General features: G+C 42.6%; 1 protein-coding gene across 4 annotated transcripts; it reads right to left on the bottom strand.

Moving 5' to 3' along the window:
- Positions 1 to 721: 721 nt before the first annotated feature.
- On the bottom strand, positions 722 to 23,028 carry SETDB2 (SET domain bifurcated histone lysine methyltransferase 2). 4 transcript variants are annotated; one of them, XM_065630348.1, is made up of 15 exons: positions 22,944 to 23,028; positions 22,273 to 22,459; positions 21,437 to 21,496; positions 18,521 to 18,643; positions 17,028 to 17,093; positions 16,143 to 16,245; positions 14,950 to 15,516; positions 13,303 to 13,422; positions 11,953 to 12,122; positions 11,308 to 11,536; positions 9,274 to 9,358; positions 8,170 to 8,278; positions 7,043 to 7,374; positions 5,766 to 5,854; positions 722 to 3,463 (listed from the first exon to the last, which is right to left on the bottom strand). In XM_065630348.1, exons 2-15 carry the CDS (start codon positions 22,304 to 22,306, stop codon positions 3,346 to 3,348), a joined length of 2,205 nt encoding a protein of 734 aa, XP_065486420.1. In that variant the 5' UTR covers positions 22,307 to 22,459; positions 22,944 to 23,028; the 3' UTR covers positions 722 to 3,345. The 4 variants fall into 4 exon arrangements, with proteins under 4 accessions (XP_065486420.1, XP_065486543.1, XP_065486635.1 ...); XM_065630471.1 differs by having other exon boundaries at positions 11,953 to 12,095; XM_065630563.1 differs by having other exon boundaries at positions 14,950 to 15,114.
- Between the last annotated feature and the right edge of the window lie 285 nt (positions 23,029 to 23,313).

Genomic DNA, 23,313 nt, shown 5'->3' with positions numbered 1-23,313 from the left:
ACGCATCTGGAATATCGTGTCCAGTTCTGGGCCCCTCAGTTCAAGAAGGACAGGGAACTGCTGGAGAGAGCCCAGCGCAGGGCCACAAAGATGATGAAGGGAGTGGAGCATCTCCCTTATGAGGAAAGGCTGAGGGAGCTGGGTCTCTTTAGCTTGGAGGAGAGGAGACTGAGGGGTGACCTCATTAATGTTTATAAATATGTAAAGGGTGAGTGTCACAAGGATGGAGCCAGGCTCTTCTCGGTGACAACCAATGGTAAGATAAGGGGCAATGGGTGCAAACTGGAACACAGGAGGTTGCAATTAAATATGAGAAGAAACTTCTTCTCAGTGAGGGTGCCAGAGCACTGGAACGGGCTGCCCAGGGAGGTTGTGGAGTCTCCTTCTCTGCAGACATTCAAAACCCGCCTGGACGCCTTCCTGTGTAACCTCATCTGGGTGTTCCTGCTCCGGCGGGGAGATTGGACTAGATGATCTTTTGAGGTCCCTTCCAATCCCTGACATTCTGTGATTCTGTGATCTACCGTAAAATCCATGCTGACAGTAGGCTCTCTGATAGTTGCAGACCACACAGAGCAAGGAAGTGCTTTATCCTTTGAAACTTCAGGTCTGTTTTCTACAGCAAGAAACACCTTTTCCTCAACAGCCCAGTACCGGAATTCCTACCACTCATCTGGGAAATATAATCAACAGCAGCAAAATGTATGTTTTTTCCCTCCCCTTTATGCTTTAATGACATTCCCATCTGCTTTTCCACATTCAAGTCGAGCTTAGAGACAGATATTTTCTGCATTCTCACTTGTTTAAAAGGCTTACAATAGTGTTGGGTCACCGGTGGGTTTGCCATGCGGTTCGGCATGTGTCTGGAGGTTTTCACATGGCACGACATTATCCTAAGGCATATTTCCTCTGACACAGATCTTCAACGAAGCAAGAAGCAACAGAGCTGAACGCTGACTGATGCTAACATGGTGGTGCTCCTCAGCAGCAAAAGGGTGGAAGGCGAGGGATTAGGGCAAGAGTGGGTGGCTCTGACCCTTTGAAGGGAGACTGCACCAACATCGTGGGTAACCTGCTCTTCTGCATTTAGCCCCAAAGATGCATGACGAAACCACGCAGAAACCCGTAGCACAACGACTGGGACAAAAGCTGAGGAGGGGTTTGCTTGATGGATATGTCAAGCTCTCAAATAGGACCATGGGAGAGCAGAGCTGAGGTTTCAACTGTGAGCAGGATGGTTCACAGGTCTGATGTATCTTTTTTTAATCCATTTTTAACAGGCTGTTGAGAAATTTGAGAGCATCACGTGTTGCAGCACAACCCCATGTTTTTTAAGCTTGAAGCATCCAAACCAAACTCAAAAAACAGCTTAGGGCCACAGGTACCACGTAGGGCCACAGGTACCATGTTTGTCCAAAGGTACACAGCAGAGATGCAACCCAATTAAAAGAGGACCAACCCTAAGCCATGTGGACATAAGCCATCCGTTGCCTGTGGCCTCAGGGCCAAGAACTGGTTCCTGCTTCTCTTTCATTTTGCAGCATAGCTGTAGGTTTAAAATCTCTACTCCGTGGCCATAGCAGTCTCTCACAGGCATGTTTTTTTCCCATAGACAATTGCCTAAATCATCACTAACTCTTGCAAATGGTACTTCTCTCTGGTCTGTAAAACACGAAATCCAGTGACAAAAAATCTGCTAATGGATGAGCAAATACCAACAGACAATTCTACGTGATCTGCCATGCAAGGCCTCCCACAAATTCAGGAAGTGAAGGTGCACAGGAGGACCAGCTTTAAATCCACCTGTGATGGATGCGCTCGACTCCCTGACGAAACTCATGGTAGTTTGGTTCAGTCTCCAAAGGAAGCAAAGGCTTCGGCAACAACCAGGTCAAAAACTTCTCTAGTTCCAACCTGTTCTTTGAAAACCCTCACAGGAACAAGGTGACATGGTGACAAACAATGCATACGAGCTTGGAAACTGGAACACCAACCATACCATTAACACATGAATAGCAGGTGGTTCTTCCAAGACTCATTTATCAAGGAACAAAGAAAGATGTGGGTACCAGGAGTCTCATGCCTACCTTTTCCATGGCAGGTAATTTGACTATGAGCCAACCACTGTATTCCGTCAGTGTGGTAGCCTGAGGGAGCCACCTTTGCGCTCTCCTGTAAGCAGCTGGCTGCACGGTGGTGATCTCCCCTGGAGCTGGGACACCTCTCATGGTTACTCCTTGAGGCTGAGAGACCCTTTACCAACTGCAGATCTTTGGTAAGCGACTGGTATCACACATAACCTTGTATTATAGCGCACTAGATTTTGTATTGGTGACTTCAATTTTGAGTTGGTAACTTTGAATCACAATTTTATCCTCTGCAGTAACCTTGCCATTGAACTTTGTTAAGTCTTACTTCTACAATATCTTACTTCAGTAAAATTACTTTTGCTGGTGGTGGTTCTTCAAGCGGTCTAAATCACTCATCTGCAACACCACCTTCTTTGCCCAAGAGTCCACCACATCTAAAAGCCACATACCTGCAGGTCCATCTGTTGCTCCATTTCAGAGTCGCCTTCTGCATCTGCACTCAGTGTCACCTAACGTAGCTTGTTTCTCTCTTACCAACAATCCACATGGCAAGAACTTCGACAGCCCACCTGTCCCCCACACATAATACGGCACTGAAATGAGGCACACTGGATTTCTCAAGGATTTCGCTGTGTGTCACAAACATGGTGAGGAATGTGACCCAACAAAAACCAGTAATTTCTCTCCTGCAGCAGCAGGACTTGCCCAGTTCACTTTGTAGCATGAACACAGCTGTGCAAAACCATCCTGATTAATCTCATCTCTGTTCAAGACTATCTGTCCCACTGGATCCGTCAGGGTTAGGTATGCTTTAATAATTCTTAGTCCCCAAACAGGCAGACTTGCATTCATAATGAGTTTCAGAAACCCAAGTTTTGCTAACTCAGCATTGTGGAACTGCACAGAAAACATCATGCTCTGCATCAGCCACGTCTCTGCTGCAGATGACAGAGAAGCATGAGTTCTTCCAGTGCATTGTGAACTTTGCTTGTGAATGAAAAGAGAGGAGGGGGAAGACTAGGAGCACAGAAATTATCTCGGAAAAGTGTGATGCCAGTTCTTTCGAGAAACAGTTCTAACTCTGTAAACTACAAAAGTGACATTTAAATGTAAATTTAAAAAACGATCAGGTAAAAGACATTTTAGTTGAATGTAATTAGCACCACAGACTTAAGTGTACTGTTTGCTGTGTAGTAGTCCCTTGCAGCATATAAATCTCCAGGTACATGATTTGTTAACAGCAGGAAGGCTTTGCCTATAAGGTTTTTTTCCTGCACTTCTGAACTCCACACTGACAGGAAATCTCTGCCTCTGGCATGCTTCCAGCTTCATAACCATAATCCCACGTGAGTTCAGTTCCAGCTTTCACATGCCTAAGAAATAAAACACTTGGTCAATTTGTTTGAACTAAGTGAAACAGTACCGTGCTTACCGTTTGTCACCAACGACTCACATGCAAACCCCAAAATCGTATGGGACAGGGAGCATCACACAGGCAGCTTGTTGGGAGAGAAACAAGAGATATAAGGAGTGTCTGGCACACGCATGCTGCTTCACCTGCCAGAGCTATGGAGAGTGCAAATACCCATACCTAAGAGAAAAGAATTTATCAAGCAGTGCAATAGGGTCAGTCTAAACAACCTGCTCTAACTTCAAGGACGATTCTGGGAAACAGAAAAAAACCCCAACCAACCAACCAACAAAACAGGAAAAAACACAGAAGTGAATACGACTAAATGAGCACATAGACAGTTTTGTTATTTTTACTATGTACAGTACATCACTGCTCACAGCGGCTCTGGCAGTATACCAAAGAACTTCTAAGGTAGGAAATTCATTGCCCAAAAGGAATGCCAAATTAAATACCTGAGACTAAGATGCTGAGGAGCGACTGAGGAAAAATACAATGAAATATGAGTATTACAAAGAAGAGAGTAATTGTCTGATATTTCTCACTGGATATAATATAAGGTACATCCAGGCAGCAGGCTGAGAACAAACAAAATGAGCACTTTTCAATCAGCACATAATTGCAACCTGGGACTTGCTGCCTTAGGATGTTCTGGGGGCCAGAAACACAAAATGGATAAAAAGGTGACTGTGCAAGTTCATGGAAGACACACAATTAAGCTCGGTGGTCCGGATGCAGTCCTTAATGTAGAAAAGTTGTTTAAAGGGTGGTTGCCAGAAGGCAAGAGGGCCAGCCAGGGGAACATTCCTTCCACAATCTTCTTCCCTGTGTGTTTTCTGCCAATCACTGTTACCACTCTCCACTGGCCTCAGTCTGCACTACACACTTCTTTACTGAGTACCTGAGCAAGCAAGACTCTAGCTAAAGTAAAATAGTGTTTTCTGACATATTTCAAAAGATTGTCTTCACAGTTCTTGGAAGCGCTCCTCATAGCACGATCTGAAGCATCTGTGTCAGTATGGACCAGGGCTGCAAGGCTCCACAGAGGGTCAGTGTTCCCTGGGGTCAGTTTGTCTGGAACAAGTCCTCTCCTCTCTATTGTGAGTTCTCAGCCTGCACTCCCGCTGTCATGTGCATCAGCTGTCTTCATTCAAGCAATTAATCTTTCCCCTCTTGGGTTTAGCTGCTGTCTTCTTGTGTCTCCCTGGCACCACCTCTCTGTACATCCCCTTCTGTTATCCACAAAGGGAAGACTCACATCTTTTGCTTTCGGAGGAAGTTTTCACCTCTGAGTATCCTAGTGTTACCTCCCCAGGACACACTGGGCTATGCAAAGTCCTGCTTCTCTTGGTAGCTGCAAGGAGAAGGTCTGGAGCCAGCTTGTTTGGCTAACCAAGTGTCTCAGCCTTAAGACCCAGGAGTCCAATCCTGCCCTATAGGACCCAGATCTGCTGGCCATTCCTTGAGACGCAATGCTGGGATCAGTGAATCTTGGCTTTCAAAATGACTGTTCTGAGTTAAACCTACTTTTCCACTGAAGAAAATTATCACTGAAATGGATGCATCAAAATTAAGCTTCCCCACCTTACATTTCAGTGCAAAACTTAAGAAAAACTCATTAGTGATAATCAACAGCTGAATTTCTTCAGTCTTTAGTGCACAATAAGAAGTCACCAATAAGACAATAGTTTTACAGTTTCATGATCTAAGCATCTTCCCCCGCTATGGGAACATAACAGAAGACTTGGGAGGAGGATTGTAAACACGATCAAGCGACTTGCAGCCAGGGTAAACACATATATCATACTAATTATTATTTAATCTTGTGTGCTTGCCAAGTAGAACCTCTGTGTTTCAATAATACAGGCCTGTGATTGACTGAGCAGTGCGTTATCAAACGTGCTTAAGATTCCAACCCTGCTGGGAGAAGATCGAAGTACAGCATGGAAAACTGTGCCTGCGTGAATCCTCGAAATACAGGTGAAAACAGCAGGTTCAGGGATCCTCTAGCATGGACTGAGCTCCGCAGTGCCTATGTCCCTGTCTATGTGCCTTTGCCCGGCTGCTGCTTCAGCGATCCCCGAGCTGGCAAGGTAACGGAAATGATTTTATTCTTTTCATTTCATCCAGGGTTTTGTAGTTGCTCCTGCATCCTGCCTGTGCTGGCTCACAAACCACCTCTTAACATAATTATTTCCTAATAACTAAGCACTGCTTTTTTCCCCAGTGCTTGAATGAACAACATTAAACTTCCAAAAATATACCTGTTTGTGAAGAACGCCACCCATGGGAAGCTTCTGTTGTGAGTCTCTACAAACACGCTCTGTGCAAAGAGATTTGGGCAGCAGCTGTGCTGTAAAACAGAATATTTGAATTAGAAACAGTGAAGCACCTCATCATCGGCTGAAGAACCTATTTTGTGTCAGATATCTGTCACTAGTAAGGTAGTTTCTTCCTTCCCTTCCCCAGCCCACACAGAAATCTCTACTACTCAATGCCATGGCCACTTCTTTTTGTAGTAACTATGCGTCTTTAAAGTATTATTTCCATCATATTATGAAAGCACTTTTGCCTAAAAACACCAAGTTATTTTATCAAGCCCTCCTCCAGAATTTTATGGTGAGAATTCATCTTTGACTCAGGATGCACCACACATTACCAGTACGTGACAGATGTATCTCCCTGTCAGCCAAGGGACCAGTACTAGGGAGCAAGCTATAAATTAAATGATTGTGTCTGTTGGCAAAGAGACACAAGATGTGAAAGTTCGTTCAGGTGCATGTAGAAACGCATGTGGTCACGGACACAGAAGAAAGGTTTCAGCAAGAGCCACTACTAATCTTACCACCATATTACCTCTGCAGTGAATAACAGCTTAAATATATGCAAGGATTTTGCTGTAAGACACATATTCATGCCAATAAAGAGAAATAAGTTACTTGCAGAGCACATGCAGAAATGTTTATGAAAAATTCCTCTTAGTTGGAGGTACTTGGTAATTCATTACTATTTCTGGTTAAGTCAAAATTCAGAGACTTATTTAGCAGGTATGTACACTGTATGACAGGCCACTTCCTGAACACACCATTGAACAGTAGAGAAATTTCCTAAATATCACAACACTTACCCTAAATCAGCATAAACCAGATTTTACAATGCTTTGGGAACAAAAAAATGAGGCTGAGAGAAGGCTTGTGGTTTAACAAAATGTGCCATTTGCTCTGTGGGCCCCCAAAAAGGGCCATTCAAAAATTCAGGAGAAAGATGTCACTCATTACTTGGGACTATTTCACTCAGGAATCTAGTGGTGCCAAAAACTACAGCTAGTACGTAGCATGCACCATCTCACGGAGGCACAAACAGCTGGTGTGACACACCCTGCTGTTGTCACTTCAGAGCGCAGACAGTGCCACACAACCTGCCTTGTCATGCACCCACTACATATATGGGTTATTTGCAAAAGCTGTCTAGCTTATGCAAATGCATAATTTATATATTTAAGCTAAAACAACTCTGAGAACACATGCGACTTTTTACTTACGTTAAGAAAACGACCCACATTTCCTTCTTTTGTGGCATCCAGTACATAAATATTTTCTTCATTAGCATTCTCTAGAAGTGTCCCGTCACCATCAGCCTCCTCACAAAATACATCTTGTTTTCGCTGCCTGCGATTTTCCTCTTTGCAGCCAGCTTTTAGTGGTACTTTTTTGGATGGCCTCACAACACACATGTCATCCAGCACACCTGACGTGCCACAAGCAACATCCTGCAGGGACAGACTCTTTCTTTTGCATTCTGCACTGTCTGTGTCAGCAGGCTCGGTCTGCCCAGTTTCCGTTGGACGTTCTTCCTTCTGCTGCTGAGTGGATTCTGTCAATGGACACATAAGTTATTTTTCAATGCCAGTTTAAAGCCAAAGCCTTTCTTTCGTTTGGCCCTGAACTCTTATCCACCCACCCTTCTTTGTTCTCCAAAATATACACAGCTTCCTTGCTATTTATAAGTCCATCACACATCTGCCCTTTTCCATGCCTCTCAGCAATCCTCCTGCAAATGACTACGTCTCCTGCTGCGGTGCCTAAAGCACTTGGCTCAAGTCTCCTGTGAGCAATCTAGTCTCTCGTTCTTCTCAAATCCCACTCCAAACTGATTTCTTCCACACAGCATTTGATCATCATTCTCCACCTTAACTCCTGAGAGAATCGCAAACTGTAATTAAGACAGAAACAAGATGCATATGCAAACAGCATCAGTTTCACGCTTCCTCTCCAGTCTGAGGACCTCCCACTCCCGCATTATATCCTGTTCAGTTTTTGTTGACTGGAACATGCATTGCGTGTGACACAACAAGATTTGCAAGACTGACTTTCCCACAATTGCACTGTATTTGAGAAGCTGTTGTCAGGACTGTTCATCATGCCCCAAGATCAACTTTGCAGGCAAAAGATTGACCTGTACCAGTTAATACACTGTAACAGGCAAAGCAGCAACAATTTCCACACCGCTGAGCTCTCTTAAGACAGTCTAAGCATTACGCGGACAACATCATTCTACTCTCAGAATAGGTCTGCCCACATCCAGAGATCACTTTCTACATTTTAAGTCTATCACCTGATGGGGCACAAGCGTACTAAGAGTGAAGTATTTATAGCTCTGCAAACCTACTTTCTTTTCCTTTCTTTGTTCCACTGGTTAGTTTTGTTTTGCTTGACTGATGAATCTGAGAACTATTATCTTCATCTGAGCTGGCACTGTGCACCAGTGTATCAATTTCCTTTAAACAGAATAAAAGATAATGAAAAGGCTGTGATGTATTGTTGCTGTATGCAACTCTGGGTCAACACAGGATAGCAAGTGGCCTTTAGGACTCTAGGGCTGAAGTTTCAAAACTTCTGTAAAGCACGGCTATGGCTGAGTTTCAAAGGTTCATACACTTACTGCAATGCAACATTTATCTTAATTTCAAATTATGCTTCCGAATAACCTGGAAGGAGCTCCCCATTCAACAAAGCATTTAAGTAAGTGTTTAAGTCCCAACAACTTCACCAGAATTCAAATGTTTGTGTTAATTTGCTGACCCAAAGCCCAAAAATGCTTTTTACACAGTGTCAATAAGATGAACAGAAGTGGCAAGATTTCTCCTCTCCCACCACAAAAAGGCAATTTGTTATGGGAGCTCCAGAATGGACAGCACCACCAAATGTTAGCATCAAAATCCCACGTGCATTTCTTAAGTGCAATGAAACCAATGAAACGTACAAAGTTTACTCCATTTTCCCTCCTTTGCACATATTTCCATGCAACACTTCACACTCAGGTCAGATCAAATTCTCCCAACTGTGCCACTGCATGATAAAATTGTGTCTAACTCCTGAGATTTTCTTCTCTCCTTCCTACGTCATTCTCTGGGGGAGAACATCACAAAAATATTATCACTCCAACCCCCTAACCTGGCAGTTATTTACAACAGGGGGTGGAGAGGAGAATGATTTCTTAAGACTCTCGAGGCTGGAGCGTAAGTGAAGGGCGGAGAAGGGAAGGCTGTGAAAGTAGTTAGCGCTGATCTCTGGGAAAATGTTGAAGGACAGACAATGTCAGAGAAGGGACAGGGTGTAGCTTCCAGCACACCAGCTTAGCTCACAGTGTGACACAATCTCTTGAGGAAAGATCATTAGAACAATTTAAATGTATAAGATGAAAAGGTTAAAATTTACATACATATTCAGCACAGTGAAAAATTAATCTATTAAGCCCACTTATTATTATTACCATGTTTAGCCTGCGATTATGAAAAACAACAGTTCTAGTTCCAGGCCTTCTCGAGGTTTCAATACTTAAATTCCTTGGATGAACCCTGTACAGAAAAGTCAAAAGAAATTATAAAAGACAAAAAGACCTATAAGTAACTCTCACAATACAGATTTCTCTAAGAGAACCCAAGTTCTGTGACTATTTCGCCTTTAAGAACTGGGGACCTAGTTTAGGTTCTCAATAGTATTTGTAAAAAAACCAGTTGTTCATACTTTCCTTGAGAGATCTGCAGTTGCTTTTACATCCTTTCCCAGTTCTCCTGCTGAGAATCAAATTTTCTATTGTTTTACTATATCAGATAATCTCAAAATAGAGCACCTACAGACAGAGTTTTGCCTTTTTTCTGCTACCAATTTCCATAGTTTTGACAGTGCAGCTTTCAAACAGGAAAGCAAAGATGTTGCGGGGAAAAAGGACAGAGAGGGAGACAGAGGGGGAGACAGTCAATGTACGGCAGATATAGAAAAGTCTCCCACAAAAAAACCTCACTCCTTCATGTCAGGAGAAGGTTGAGGAAGAATGGGAAGCCGTCTCTGGTATTTACATTTAAAACATCCGAAATCACATTGATTTGGATTACATTAAAAGTGCAGCAGTAAACACCAGTTTCAAAACTAATCTGAATACCTGTACAATGTCTAGCAACAAGTAAAAGCTCTTATTCTTCAATATTTATATGTGTTTTCTTGCCACAAAAAACCATCATGGTACTTCTTTGGGCCACTGATAATGGCAACAAATGTTACTCTTTAAGACTTTCTTAAGATTTAAACCTCTTTGTAAATTCAAAAGTTGCAGCAGCCACAAGAATTTGTGACATTATTGCATGGTTACATTGTTTGTCCTTTTTAAGGCAATCTGTTTGGGTGAATGACATGTCAAGCTTAGCACACTGATGTCCTCTCAAAGGCTTCTCAGATCAGATGGAGTGTCATTTCTTAAGAGGCAGAGAACAAAGTCTATTTGTTTGCCATATTTTTTACACAGCCCACACGGGAAATGTGTTTATTCTCGGGAAAGGAAATTTTCAAGATTTAAAGTAGCAGCACAGTAAACTCAACTTTAAAACTGTGCTTCCCTAGAATTTTTAGTAACAGCAATTAGTAGAAGTAAAATCAAGCTGATTGCTGATAATTATGTAATTTACAAAATTCTTAATTCATTAGTTTTCCAAGATATTGAAATGCAAGTGAGAATATACTGGCAGGTATTTAAAAAAGTTTCCACTTGCAATTTCATGGTGCTTCTCAAAGATTCACAATAATCTACTATGAAATAAGCAAGAATGTGCAATGATTTATGAGTGGTACAAAGGAAGTGTTTACAAAGTAGTGTGGCAGAGCATGGAATAAAGTTTACAAAAACAAGTTCCCGACTTTCTTCTGAAAAGACTACAGCACGCTATTGATGATGCCACATGGTTATTTTGCAATAATTTTGTTTTAGGAATCCTGATGAGCTGTGAGGCCCTGACTGTAAAATGAAAATAGGACCAGAACTTTTGCATCATTCACTGCAAAAGTGAGGAGCTGTCAGGCTCCTAACAGGAAAGGTTAAGACTCCCAGCAGGAAAGGTTATGTCACAAAGAACTAGAAGTTTAGAGACTAGGCGCAAAGGAGAGGACAGTTACTGAATCATTTGTTAGCAAAGCCTTCAGTGTCATCAAGTATCTTTAAATCATTTATCTCAAGTATCTTGTATTAACTCTTTCAAATTAGCATAATGATTAATGCCCTGAACAGATCAAGTACATGCAGGAAATGGCTTGGATTTCTAGAAAATGTCAAGTGGTACACACAGTAAGTAAAATTAATAGAGAAGAAAAACTCTGTCCCACTAGAAGAAATAATCAAAAATTAACAAAAAAGTTGAGAAAGAAAAAAACCACTCTCACCTGAGGATATTCAATTCTACTCTAAGTTTTAGAAAGGACTTTCTAGAATTGCAGAATATTAGTTTTGTTATGCTTAAGTTTGCTTCGGTAAACTTACAGGGTTGTTTTATTTTCATTATCCATAGTCTGAGACAAAGGTTCCTCCTTCTCAAGAACATCATTTTTGCCAGTCTGCACTACTTCAATCACAGAGTCCGAACAATCACTGTCAAATTTTCTTCTTTTGGGTAAAAGGCCATGGCCTCTGTCATTCACAGCACTCTTCTCTTTCAGCTCTGGACCAGCATCTCCCAATACCTGAAGTTCAGCTCTGCTCATCAATCTGCCTAGAAGAAAAAAAAAACCAACAGATTTTTGAAAAAATTGTTTGTTTGTTAAGATGGGTCACACTCACAATCACAGCTCAAACTTACATTAAAAAAATACAAGAACAGTATTTGGGAAAGCAAAATATGAATGCATTTATACTAGCCCTTACATAAGGTGCACAGACCTGTGAGGGAAAAATCAACGGTCTGAGATAGGCTTTGCTGCAGAATGTTTTGTTTGTCTGGTACCGTCACGTTGCAGAGCTCTTCAAGGTTCTTCTATCTGTTTGATCATCTTGCAAGTTAAGATTATATTGACTCACTTCTCTTCCAAGCCCATATTTCCCTGTTTGGTTCTCAAAAAACTTCCAAGGCACAGGCCACAGGAGAGGGAGAATTATGCTACACATCTTCTACAGGTCACCTTCTGTTACCTGAGTAAGTACAAATAAATGTCCCCTTGTCGATATCATCTAGGCAGCGGACGGCCCAGCCTTTCTTCTCGGTGTTGAACACTTGCAACCTGACTTGAATGCCATGCTGTACAACTCTGTTCTGACACATCATCTTGTCACACCTGCACAACACACTACACTCATAAATTCTGTCAAAAGGAAGCAAAACAAAACACAATATAAAAGAATGCATTACCAAAACAAAGTTGCTACTATTATTTTCCCTCCTGAGCATTAATAAGGCAGATGACTGAAAAGATAAAGACTCTGGCTAAAACTCATTATACAGCAGTGCTCTGAAGCTCATGACTTGATTGATCGCTGTTTCATCAAGAGTCTGTCACTCAGATTTTGGAATAAGTAGACAAGAAAAAATATATTATGCCTTTTTATTTCATAGGAGTAAATCACAAAGAAGCAGAAATGCCTATGAAGCACCTTATTCTATGCTATTTTAGCAAATACTACCCAGACCTCACTGTTGCTGTCTGGAGTTTTAGGATGTAACAAAATATTTTTAAAAGAATTCACAATCGTGCTTTCTTTTTCGTATTTGTTTCTGGATTCACTGGCAGCTTTAATTCTGCACACCAACCATAAACTAACATGACACAGCAATGAAGGACTGAAAGGGGCTCCGTAAGCCTGTGGGTTCAGCCCTTGGCTACTGCAGAAAGCTACCTTTGCACAACTCCTCTCCTAAACACCTGAGGTTACTGGCACCTTCCTCAGGCCACATATTAATCCATGGGAGCTGAATAAGAGAAAAAGCGAACACTTGTAGCACTGGGATGGCTTTGGAGTTGCCTGGAAGAGCTGCACATAACCCAGCCTGGCAGCAGCAGCAGCTGGCTGATATTTCTGTGGGACTCTTATGCCACAGAGCAAATGGGCGGAAAAAATACAGGGCAAAAACCAAGGGGGGCTACTGCTTCCCACTACTTTGGCTGATTTATCCTGTGATGGTCTTGTCATAGACCTTCCTTTGTGGCAGGTTTCCTTTTCCTCTCCCTCCTCCCCTTGGCATGCCTGAATGAACCAGCACATGGGCCAGATACAGCCTGAGCTCCTGGACTAACTAATACTGTTATGCTTCACACTCTTCTTGGACCTTGAACTAAGATGTGAAAATTGTAGTATCTGCAGGACGTGTTTTTTCACCTCCTATTACTCAAGTCACAATAATTATTTCTTATCACCCTGATCTGTCAGTAAAATTGTGACAAAAATGGAAGATTTCAGTAATGAGAAATTGCAGTTTAGTCCTGTAGTACTTATACTACAAGAGCATAAAAATGAAATAACAGTTAATAGTTCTGTCTTTCTTACCCACTAGGAACAGGTCCCTCCAGTCTTTTGTAACTGTATCCATGGGATGTTTTACTACTTGCAGACAGAGAAATTTTACTACAGCCTCTCTCAGTTAGCTGTAGGCATGCACATTTTGACCTAAAAGATAACAGTAAAACATCTCAGAATGTATTTGGGGCAGCATAAATCAAACACAAATCTAAATAATTTAAAATGTACTTGACTATACAGACACATAGAGTTTTATATACAGTTTTTTTTCCCCTCTCGCTTTTACTCCACAAGGCCACTTCAGGCACCCACCCTTGTCTTTGTCTCTTGCCTGGTTACACCTGCTTTACAATAATCACGTTCTCTCCACCCCAATTCCATTCTTCTGTCAAGCTCTGTAAAAAGGCACAGGCAAACAGCTGAAGTAGGACAGAAATTTATTATAAACAGGACACTATCAAATGGCTTGAACAAATGAATGAAAATCAGCTGTGCTGGCACAGCCTCCCAGTCTGTCAGCCACTACCTTGTTACCTCTCTCCTACCCTAGACCCCAGGAAGTGAAGAATTTTGCACTACGGATTGGAGGACTCAGGCAATAATGCTGGTCTTCACCATCTTACGTGATGACAACTCCAAAGACCCACAGTGTTTGGGCAAACAGCAATGAACCAAATCCTGAATCCCAAAACTGCACATCAAAAGCATCTCAAGTCACGGGGGAGTTCAGTGCAAAGAAGCAGCATCCTATGTGTTTGCTGTTCCCCACTGTTCAGCTGAAACTAAATAATTACTGAAGCTTCACTATACTAGGCTGTGATTTCAAGCTTTTGTTGGGTCATGGGCTATTATACTGCACACCAGCACATGCAACTACCCTAGACATCAATAATATAAAATGGATTTGACACCAAATAGCACCAAATGGCAGAGATCAGGTGAAAGACAAACACCCTTCAAGAAAGAGGACAACATTATCACCAAACTTGCATATGTTGACTGTGGCAAGTTCCCCCAACTATATGTAGCCCAGAGTTACTGGGTTTTAGAAAGAAGACAGTGATGAGCAACACCACTTGAGCTGCTAGGAATACAAATGTGTTCTGTGACTCCAAGGTTTCATAGTTTCTGTTTACACAAGGGAATCGATGGGATGTAAAAGTTGTGAACAGGGATGTTCCTTCTTCTGCCCTCAGTAACCTTCTAAGTCCCAAACAATCTGATCTCTCCAGGCTGTCCCACCCCATCTCCAGGACACCATCCCATAGCAGGAGCTGCAGCAGCAGTTGTCACGCAGGGTCCTTCTCTGCCTGCCAGGAAAACGAGCTTCCTCTGCTGGCACAAGACTCTCCTTTCCCCACTCCTTTCCCAAAGCTGAGAGATCTGCTTGCCAGCTCCACTTGGAGGAGAAGCACTGCCAATTTGGGAAGGGAAAGAAACACAATAATCCACCTGTTGAATGCTTCCACCCCTACAACAGAGGCTGGAGGGGTAGGATCACCCAAGTTCTGGAGAAGACAAAGACACACTGGTGTCAGTCAACACAGAGCATGGCACAAGACAAGTACCACAGATACTCCAGCAGTATTGGTCCTTCATTATTTAGCACCATTTGGTAGTGAGCACCTTCACACTTACACCACCACTTGTCTGGGATTGGATTTTTCTACCTACCTATCAATGCAGCCATCCGTGCAGTCACATGAATCAACAAACACACTGGAGAAATTGTTGAGATAATATCCACGTGGCCACGATGCCCTCCGATATTTAAAATAAGGTAATCTTGCGCGGTCAAGATCATTACAGAAGGAAATGGGCACAGACTCAGCTCCGTTGCTGATATCAAAATCAAACACGAGAGGTTCAGTATTTATGGTGTTCCTGCCCAACAGTACATATGTGTTGAAGGAGAAGTGATCAACAAATAAGAAATTGCACTCTGTTTCAAACAGATAATTTTGCACATCTTGGAAGCTTCTCAGACTTCGGCCACAAGGAGCTTTATAAGTCACATCCAGTGATTTCGAAAGGCAGTCTGCTTTTGCGTGGCGTCTTTGAAAGTCAAACAGGATTGGTATCTTAAGGGGATTTTCACCCTTGTAAGAGCCTGCTGGTCTGTTGGCAAGACATGCACTAGAGCACTTGTGGTTCTGATACCCAGGGTTTAAAGGTAAATCTTGAATTTTACTAGATGCTTCTTTACTCCCTGAACCTGTTTTTTCCAACTCTTCCTTTTTGCTATTTGGAATTAAAAAAAAAAAAAAAAAAAAAAAAAGAAAAAAGAGCAGCATCTTAAACAACCAGTAAAACGCTCAGGTTTTCAGTGGTTCAGTATTACTAGTTGAAAGAAACAACCCACTGCTTCAAGTTCAAGGGTTTCATTGAATCACTGTTCATATTGTGTTACCATCCTGACATTGTATGAAGACATGTTCAGTGGCATTAAAAAAAAAAAAAAAGGAACAATATCTTTACCTCCATCTTCCAAATCAGTACCTGGGGCTAAATACAGACAGCCTAAGTCATGTTCCTGACAATCTGCACAGTCTGGGAAAGCTTGAGAACTCAAAAATTATTAAATCCTAACTCTGATAATCCTGGTAATACTCATGGATCTCTATTTACAACCAAATGTCCTGTTCTATTCTGCAATGTTCTCACGTGGTCAGTTAGAAAAGTCTACTCAAAACCACAGGTTCCGCATGTAGGTCAAGTTAAAAATATTTTCACTTTGAAAACTCTCAGGATTCAAAACTGGGTTTAAAAGTTTGAATTTAGAAATATAATAGAGATTAAGATCTCTCTCAAATGCACAAAAGCATATGTCAAATAAGGGACTGGAATAAACTATCACACACACTAACCTGTGAGAACCTTCTACAGCATTTGCAATATTCTCATCTGTAAGAAGATGCTGCAATTTGGGTTTCGTTTCCTGTGTGTCACCTCCATCAGACACATCACTTACTGAAAAAATGTGAATGCAATCAAAAACTTCAACAATCCACATTTCAATTTATAATCAACTTAGTTACTAAAGAGATAAATGCCAAAAAACATGAAAAACAATGCATTGCTATGAACTACAGCTAACAAAGAGCATGCTAGCAAGTGCCCTACTAAAAAAAGAAGCTGCTTTTTATAACTTATACAAAAGTCATGTTTGCATATAGGTGTGCAAGTGAGTGACTAGCTGGCACACAACACACATGCCCACGCTACCTCTCCTGCTCCTCCTCTCCCTCCCTCCTTCCCCTTTTCCTCCTCCAAAGGGGAAAAACTTGGGTGTGCAGTGGTGAACTTGAGGCAAAATGCCTTTTTCCACAGACCATCGGGTGATCCACATATTAAAATCTTCCATGCAGCATGGAGACAACATGCATATGAAGAACTAATCCGGATTTCTCTTCATTATTTGAGGTAAAAGGATACCAGCGTATTACAGCTGGTGGAGCCATGCACAAAATTGCTCTGCTTGCAGCCAGCTCAGGTTCATCAGGGCTTATTGGTTCAAACCCTCTTGATACAAGCCATATGCACATACACACAAACCACAAAACTCCAAACCCAGCTGAGAGTCCACAGTCCAGTACCTGAGGACAGTAATAGTTATGTTTTTTTCCTTGTAATGCTAATAGGCTTCTCAGATCTATTTTATGGATTTCAACAAAAGGAAACAAGCTCCTGGTGAAGTAAAGCAAGACAAATTAAATCCACATACCAAATAAATATAATTGAGATGCACATACCATTTCTCAAGTTTAAGAGATCACCTAGTTTAGCTTCATTCACCAGTGCCCAAGCCTGCCGGCATTCTATGCAAAAACCGAAAGAGAACAGATATGAAGTGCAATTTAAGTAACGATAATAGGGACAACGGTATTAGAGACTACTGAAAAGGAAAACAAAATGTAAGTCCTCCAGAGACATGTTTCCTCATTATGCTAATCTAGAACATTGTAAGACTCAGACTATTAGAAACCTTTTGCACCACAGTCCTTAATAGACACATCTACGAATTACAATAAAATTACAGCTCATATTAGGGGCTGTGAATCTGCACTGACTATCTTCTGGCTTTTGAAAAGCTGCCGGAATGTTTCCAAACACACACAAACCAGCAGCTTCCAGTAGCAGTAATACAGGTAAAGACTATTTAGCATAAAAGTTTCTCTCTTTACTTTGTCATCAGACCAGTCACCTTCTGGCTAAGAAGGGCTGGATCTTGTCAGACCAAATTAATGCTACTCCTAAATTGGTGGAAATGGCCTTTGGATAGTAAGAACACACTGGAGAGACCAGTTCTGTCTCAAACTCTTACCTCATGCAATAAATATTACAAGGTGACAGACAAATGTCAGCAAAATCCATGTTAGTATTTTAGTTTGAAATCCTTACAGAATAAAGCATAGAAAAAGTCAAACTTAACCATGTCAGATTGTGTCATCTGAGGATCCAAGTTCGACTTTTAGCTACGCACTGCTGTAATATTTTATCATAAAAATCAAGATGTGGGAACTCAAGTACATAAAAAAATGGCGCTACCTATTTATAGCAAGCGGTACAATGTAGCTACACCAGTTTAAAAGCATCTTACATTACTGTACATTTTCTTGCATAAAAAGCAGTAAGATCCATAGATTACATTTACATGGGTGATGCAGCAAAGAAAAAAGTAGGTTTTCTGAATTAAATAAGCCAGTGAAAAGAAAACTGTGTACATCTCCAGGCTTATCAGACTTCTGATTTTGATGTAGATAAAGGTAACTTAATTCCATGAAAACCAAGGATAATCTTAAAACGCTTTGCTGTCACATTTTTCTACTAATGTTTCAAGTTACAATGGTGTCTCCAACATGAAATAATACCTATAATCCCACCCCAAAACCATTCAGTTCACTGAGACCAGCTTGAGAGGCTGAAACTTCTGATGATAAAGGAAATACAAGGCACTGCAGATATTTCATTACTTATCAAGAATAAACATTTCAGTTCCATGTGCTTAAGAACCACACATTGTTTGAAAACGTATACAGGCAAAATGAGAAAATGACAAAATGCACCTGAAATGATTAGTCTTTTTTTAAAAAAGCAGATATATTTTTTAAAGTGCCTAAAAATGCCAACTAATAAGTAATTTAAATTCAAAGGTATCTGAATTGTGGCAGATATCACATAGCCCTACACAAAGCAGGCCACAGGTCCTCTGCAGTCCAGCTTAATTGTTACAAGGATTTCAAACCTTGGTTTGTGGCAGTTCCATTCTTGATCTTTTCCTTTAGTGACAGCAGCACATTTTGCACCTGCTCAAATATGACATCCACTCTTCTACCTCCCAGTTGTGTCCAGAACATTTTCAAATCACCTGAAATGCAAATTTCCATTTAGAAGCCTGTACAGCTCCCAAGAAGTCTAAAAACACAAGTAGCTCCTCATGGACTTTTCAAAGGCTCCCAATCATTTCATTGGGAGGTACTTCTGAAAAACTGGCCAGGGCAGCTTGCTTCTTTTTCAGGCTTTCACCTTCAGAAGTCTATTCCTAAACCAAATCATGAAAGTGAAACAGAAATCAAGTGATGAACGGGAGTGGCTTCTGATGGTTCATGATGCTGCCTTCAAGTAACTTTTCCAGCATGTCTACAAAGGGTGCTGTGGGAGCCATTCTCCAAACACTAGCAAGTTATTCCACTATAAATTAATTACCACTGAAATTCATAGAAGAGACACAGGAGAATATTTTCAATTGAATGAACTAACATATTATGAAACAAAAAGACAAGCTACACAGGCTGACCATCCTGTCCCATTGGTATTTTCGGTATATTTTCTAGGGAAAAAAATGTTCAAAATATTTTCAGATAAAAGCAGTTTGATAAATTTTGTTCACCAGGTGACACCAGTTGCAATAATTAATACACACCTTATATCATGCCTCCTTCCTGTACTAGAGTTATTTATAAAGAATATTTTGTTTAAAGAAGTGTTTTTTAAGCTACTGGTTCAAAAACACTTCTCTTCCAAGTGTATTTATCTTTGAGGTACTAAACCCATTCATGAAAGCTCTTGTGAAAACATTAGCAGGTACATCTTTGGCAGGGACTCTGAAAAGGGAACATGGTTCAATGTGTCAACAGATGATGCCAGGAAAGACAACATGCTCTCATGGTTAATGTTTCTCTTCTTCAATGATCAAGCACAAAAGAATAAGTAAATCTGTTTTCATACTCCATTTCTAGAGGTAGACTCCACTGTCACCACATTAGGTTTACCTTCTTGTACGACAAGTAAAAAAGTATTTCCTTAATTATTTCTTTAGCAGAGAATGACTCCTGTTGCCCAAGATACCAGAAACTAAGTAATGCTCTGGCAGTATAGAGCCTATGGCTACTCTCAAAATTGTCACAACAGCAGTGAAGAAAGTAACAATCTTTTGTCACCACACCAGCTGCTTATGTCACCAGCAGCTAAGAGCGTAATATTTAATACTAACAGGCAATGCTGAAACTACTTTATCTTGTAAAACAACTAATTCAGCACTAAGTCTCAACATCATGTCATGAGCTTTTATATTCACAGAACTTTTAAAAAAATGTGAAAAGGTCAAAGTCCCATTACAAAAAATGCCCACAACACTTCTTGGAAAGCTACAGTACTGCTCCAAGAGACAACATCTGCCCTGGGCCATTCCAACCCTTTTGCTGTGCATGAAAGTATCACAACTTTAAAATACCAAGAAATATGTATATTTAATATCTGTGTTTAAAAATACACATTCAGAAATTCTAGTAAGACGTTCCACCACTACAGATCAAAACTGCTGCCCTTATTTCTTATCTGTTTTCAGATATTTCAATACATTTGCTAAGTCTGGATAGCACCGGTGGATAGATTACTTCAGAGGACATGTGATGGAACACAGTTCTTAATTTCTGGGTCATCAGTTATAATCTCGCCCAGGCTGAAAGGAAATCAAACATATACTACTATGTGTAGTGCTCAAACCACTCACCTTGCAAATGCTTCCCCAGTTCTCATGCTGGAGTGCTCTGAAACTCCAGCAGCAAAAATTTGGTTTTGCACAGAGAAGCAAAGATTGCTTATGAAGTTCATAGTATAATTTTCATTTCAAAAAAGACAGATGTCGACATCACTCATCTCCTCTCCAGTGTTAATGCTGCTATTGTCAAGCCCAGCCAGAGCAACAGGGAATGAACAGACACAGGTTGCATCTACCTCATCAGCATTCAAAATGATCTCACTAGCTGATGACTCAGAGTGTGGATGGGCATCTGGTGGCAACAGCTCTAAACCTGGCTGAGGCCATCACCTCTGGAAGGATTTGCTTTTCCCTCTATAGGATCCTTGGGACCATATCTCTTTTTTCAGCATTGTGCAGGGGAATGATGCTGGAGCAAGAAACAAGCAACCAAGGCCAGGGCTACTTATGTCAGCTATTGGAAAAATAACTTGGGTGCGTGTTTCCTATAAGGGATCCACAGTGCTGCCAACTAACATCTTACGCATACACCATAACAGGCAAAACTATTTTCTACCGGTTACCATTTTCATACCAGAAGTGGTGCCAAATATATACTATCTTCTCCTTTCCCTCCATAAATCCAAATTATACTACCTTGCCCTGGTTTCGGCTGGGATACAGTTAATTTCCTTTCTAGTAGCTGGTATAGTGCTGTGTTTTGGATTTAATATGAGAAAAATGTTGATAATGTTTTTGTTGTTGCTGGGTAGTCAAGGCCTTTTCAGTTTCCCCTGCTCTGCCAGGTGCACAAGAAGCCAGGAGGGAGCAAAGCCAGGACAGCTGACCCAAGGGGCCAAAGGGCTGATACTACCATATGACATCATGCCCAGTGTATACACTGGAGTTGGCCGGGGGGCAAATACCACTGATCAGGAACCAACAGGGCTATTGGCGTCACAGGTAGCGACCAATTGCATTGTGCATCACTCGTTTTGCAGATTCCGCTATTACTGTTGTTATTAGTTTTTCTTTCTTTGCTGTGCTATTAAACTGTTCTTATCTCAACCCACGAGGTTTTTTCCTTTCCTGATTCTCTCCTCCATCCCACTTGGTTGGGGTGGGGAGTGAGCGAGCAGCTGCGCGGTCCCAGTTGCTGGCTGGGGTTAAACCACAACATACCTTCAATCTTCTCCTCTCTGGAACTGGCAAGATTCTCCACTTCAAAGCAGTCACACTGCACTGCAAGAGGTACACAATGGACAAGTGAGAAATTAAAATGATCAGGTGAGAAATTAAAATTATTGTAGCTACTTAGCTTTTCAACATTTATACAAGTAAATACTACAGCAGGTATCAGTGGGAGCACTGTGTGAGAAAGCTTGGCAGTGAAAGTCATCCCACTTTCAAACAGTCATCCACATCTTGTCAAGACTTAGCTGAAGAACACTAAAATGAAACGGCCTGTGTGAGGCAATTTTTTTTTACGTGGGTCATTTCTTATTATCCCTCAAGCATGGGACTGTCACTAAACGACCCATACTTTTCAGCATATTCAGCTGAACCCACATAATTCCCATATCCTATTAGCTCACATTTTTTATTTTTAAATTAATGCTGCCAGTACAGCAGTACTGCAACTAAACTGATTTGTTTAGGAAAAATAAAGGCTTTTCTAGGTAAAAAAATTAATTAATCTGTTTCTCAACGGATGCAAGATACAGCAGGATGTCTTCACTGGAATAACATCATGGAAAAGTAAGGCAGCATTCTTCAACCACATTGAAGATACCACATTTCTGACTATGACCACTAATGACACAAAGAGTATAAAACATACCTGACTTGTAAGTTAGCTACTTAATCTTTTTTTATGCTATAACCGAAAAAAATGTTTCCGTTCATTCTGGCACAGAAATTTCATTTGGTTGACTGGGAAACGAGGTTAAGTGAAGGAAATGTTTCTCGCAAGATCTGCCTCAAGACTGTTCAAAACGTTTTTTTGTTTCAAGGCTTACTTCTTTTCTCTTCCATCTTCTGGGGTGGCTGCATGGGGGCCTGTCACACTCATTGGGGTATCGCCAGCGCCAAGCCCAGCTCAGGTAGGCGAGCGGAGCGTTGATCTCGCTGTCCTTCAACGGGCAGGAGCTGGGCGGCCTGTCAGGCTGGGGGCTCCGTGAGAGCCCCGACCGACATGCGCTGAACCTGTGGTGGAGGCAAATCTGTGGTGAGGAGAAACCTGTGGTGAGGAGAAAACTGTGGCGGGGCCGGCCTCTTGTGGGGGTGAGCCTGGTCACCCTGGGCCACTCGCCCACCCCCCGGGGCCTCTCCACAGCACCCTCCCGCTCCTCGGGCCAACGTCCCTCAGCCCATCCGGGGATTGAGGAGAGAAAAGCGTTAAAGCGGCGCTGACAGGAGGACGCGCCGCGGCGCTGGGACGCGGGAGTTACCCCGTGTCCACTCCGGCGCCGTTGCCGGGGGTGCAGGGAGCCGATCCCCCCGCAGGCTGACAGGCCCCGCACGGCTGCGCCCGCAGCACCCGCCGGTACCGAGCGCCGCCGCGGCGCCGGCAGGGACAGGCCCGCCGGGGCTCTGCTGAGAGACGGCGCGGAGCCGCGGGCCGGACCCCGGCCGGCCGGCCTCCTCCTCGTTCGCCGCCGCCCCCAAGCCCGCTCCCGCCCAGCGGTACCTGCGCCGGGCCGGGCTGAGCCGCGCTCCCCGCCGAGCGGGAGCCCTCCGCCGGGAGCGCGCGCTGCAGCGGCACCGGCGTCCGCCAGGGGGCGCCGCCCCGCCGGAGAGGCCTCACCGCCACCTCGCCCCCCCCACCCCCGGGACGGGCACTGCGCGTGCGCACGAACGCCACACCGCCCCGCCCCCTGCCGGGCTGGCGCGAGAGCGCATGCGCCGAGCCGATCGGCCCTCCCCCCTTGCCGTGAGGGGCAGGGTGGGGTAGGCAAGTCCCTGATGATTGGACACCGAATCTTCTGGGTTACAGCTTTGCTAGTGCGCATGCGCAAGGCGGGCCCCAGGCCGGAAGAGCGAATGGCTGTGCGCAGGAG

The sequence above is a fragment of the Caloenas nicobarica genome, chromosome 1 (assembly GCF_036013445.1).
Source record: "Caloenas nicobarica isolate bCalNic1 chromosome 1, bCalNic1.hap1, whole genome shotgun sequence".
Taxonomy (NCBI): domain Eukaryota; kingdom Metazoa; phylum Chordata; class Aves; order Columbiformes; family Columbidae; genus Caloenas; species Caloenas nicobarica.
The sequence above is the reverse complement of the archived record's forward strand: the minus strand, read 5'-3'. Positions and strand labels throughout refer to the sequence as shown.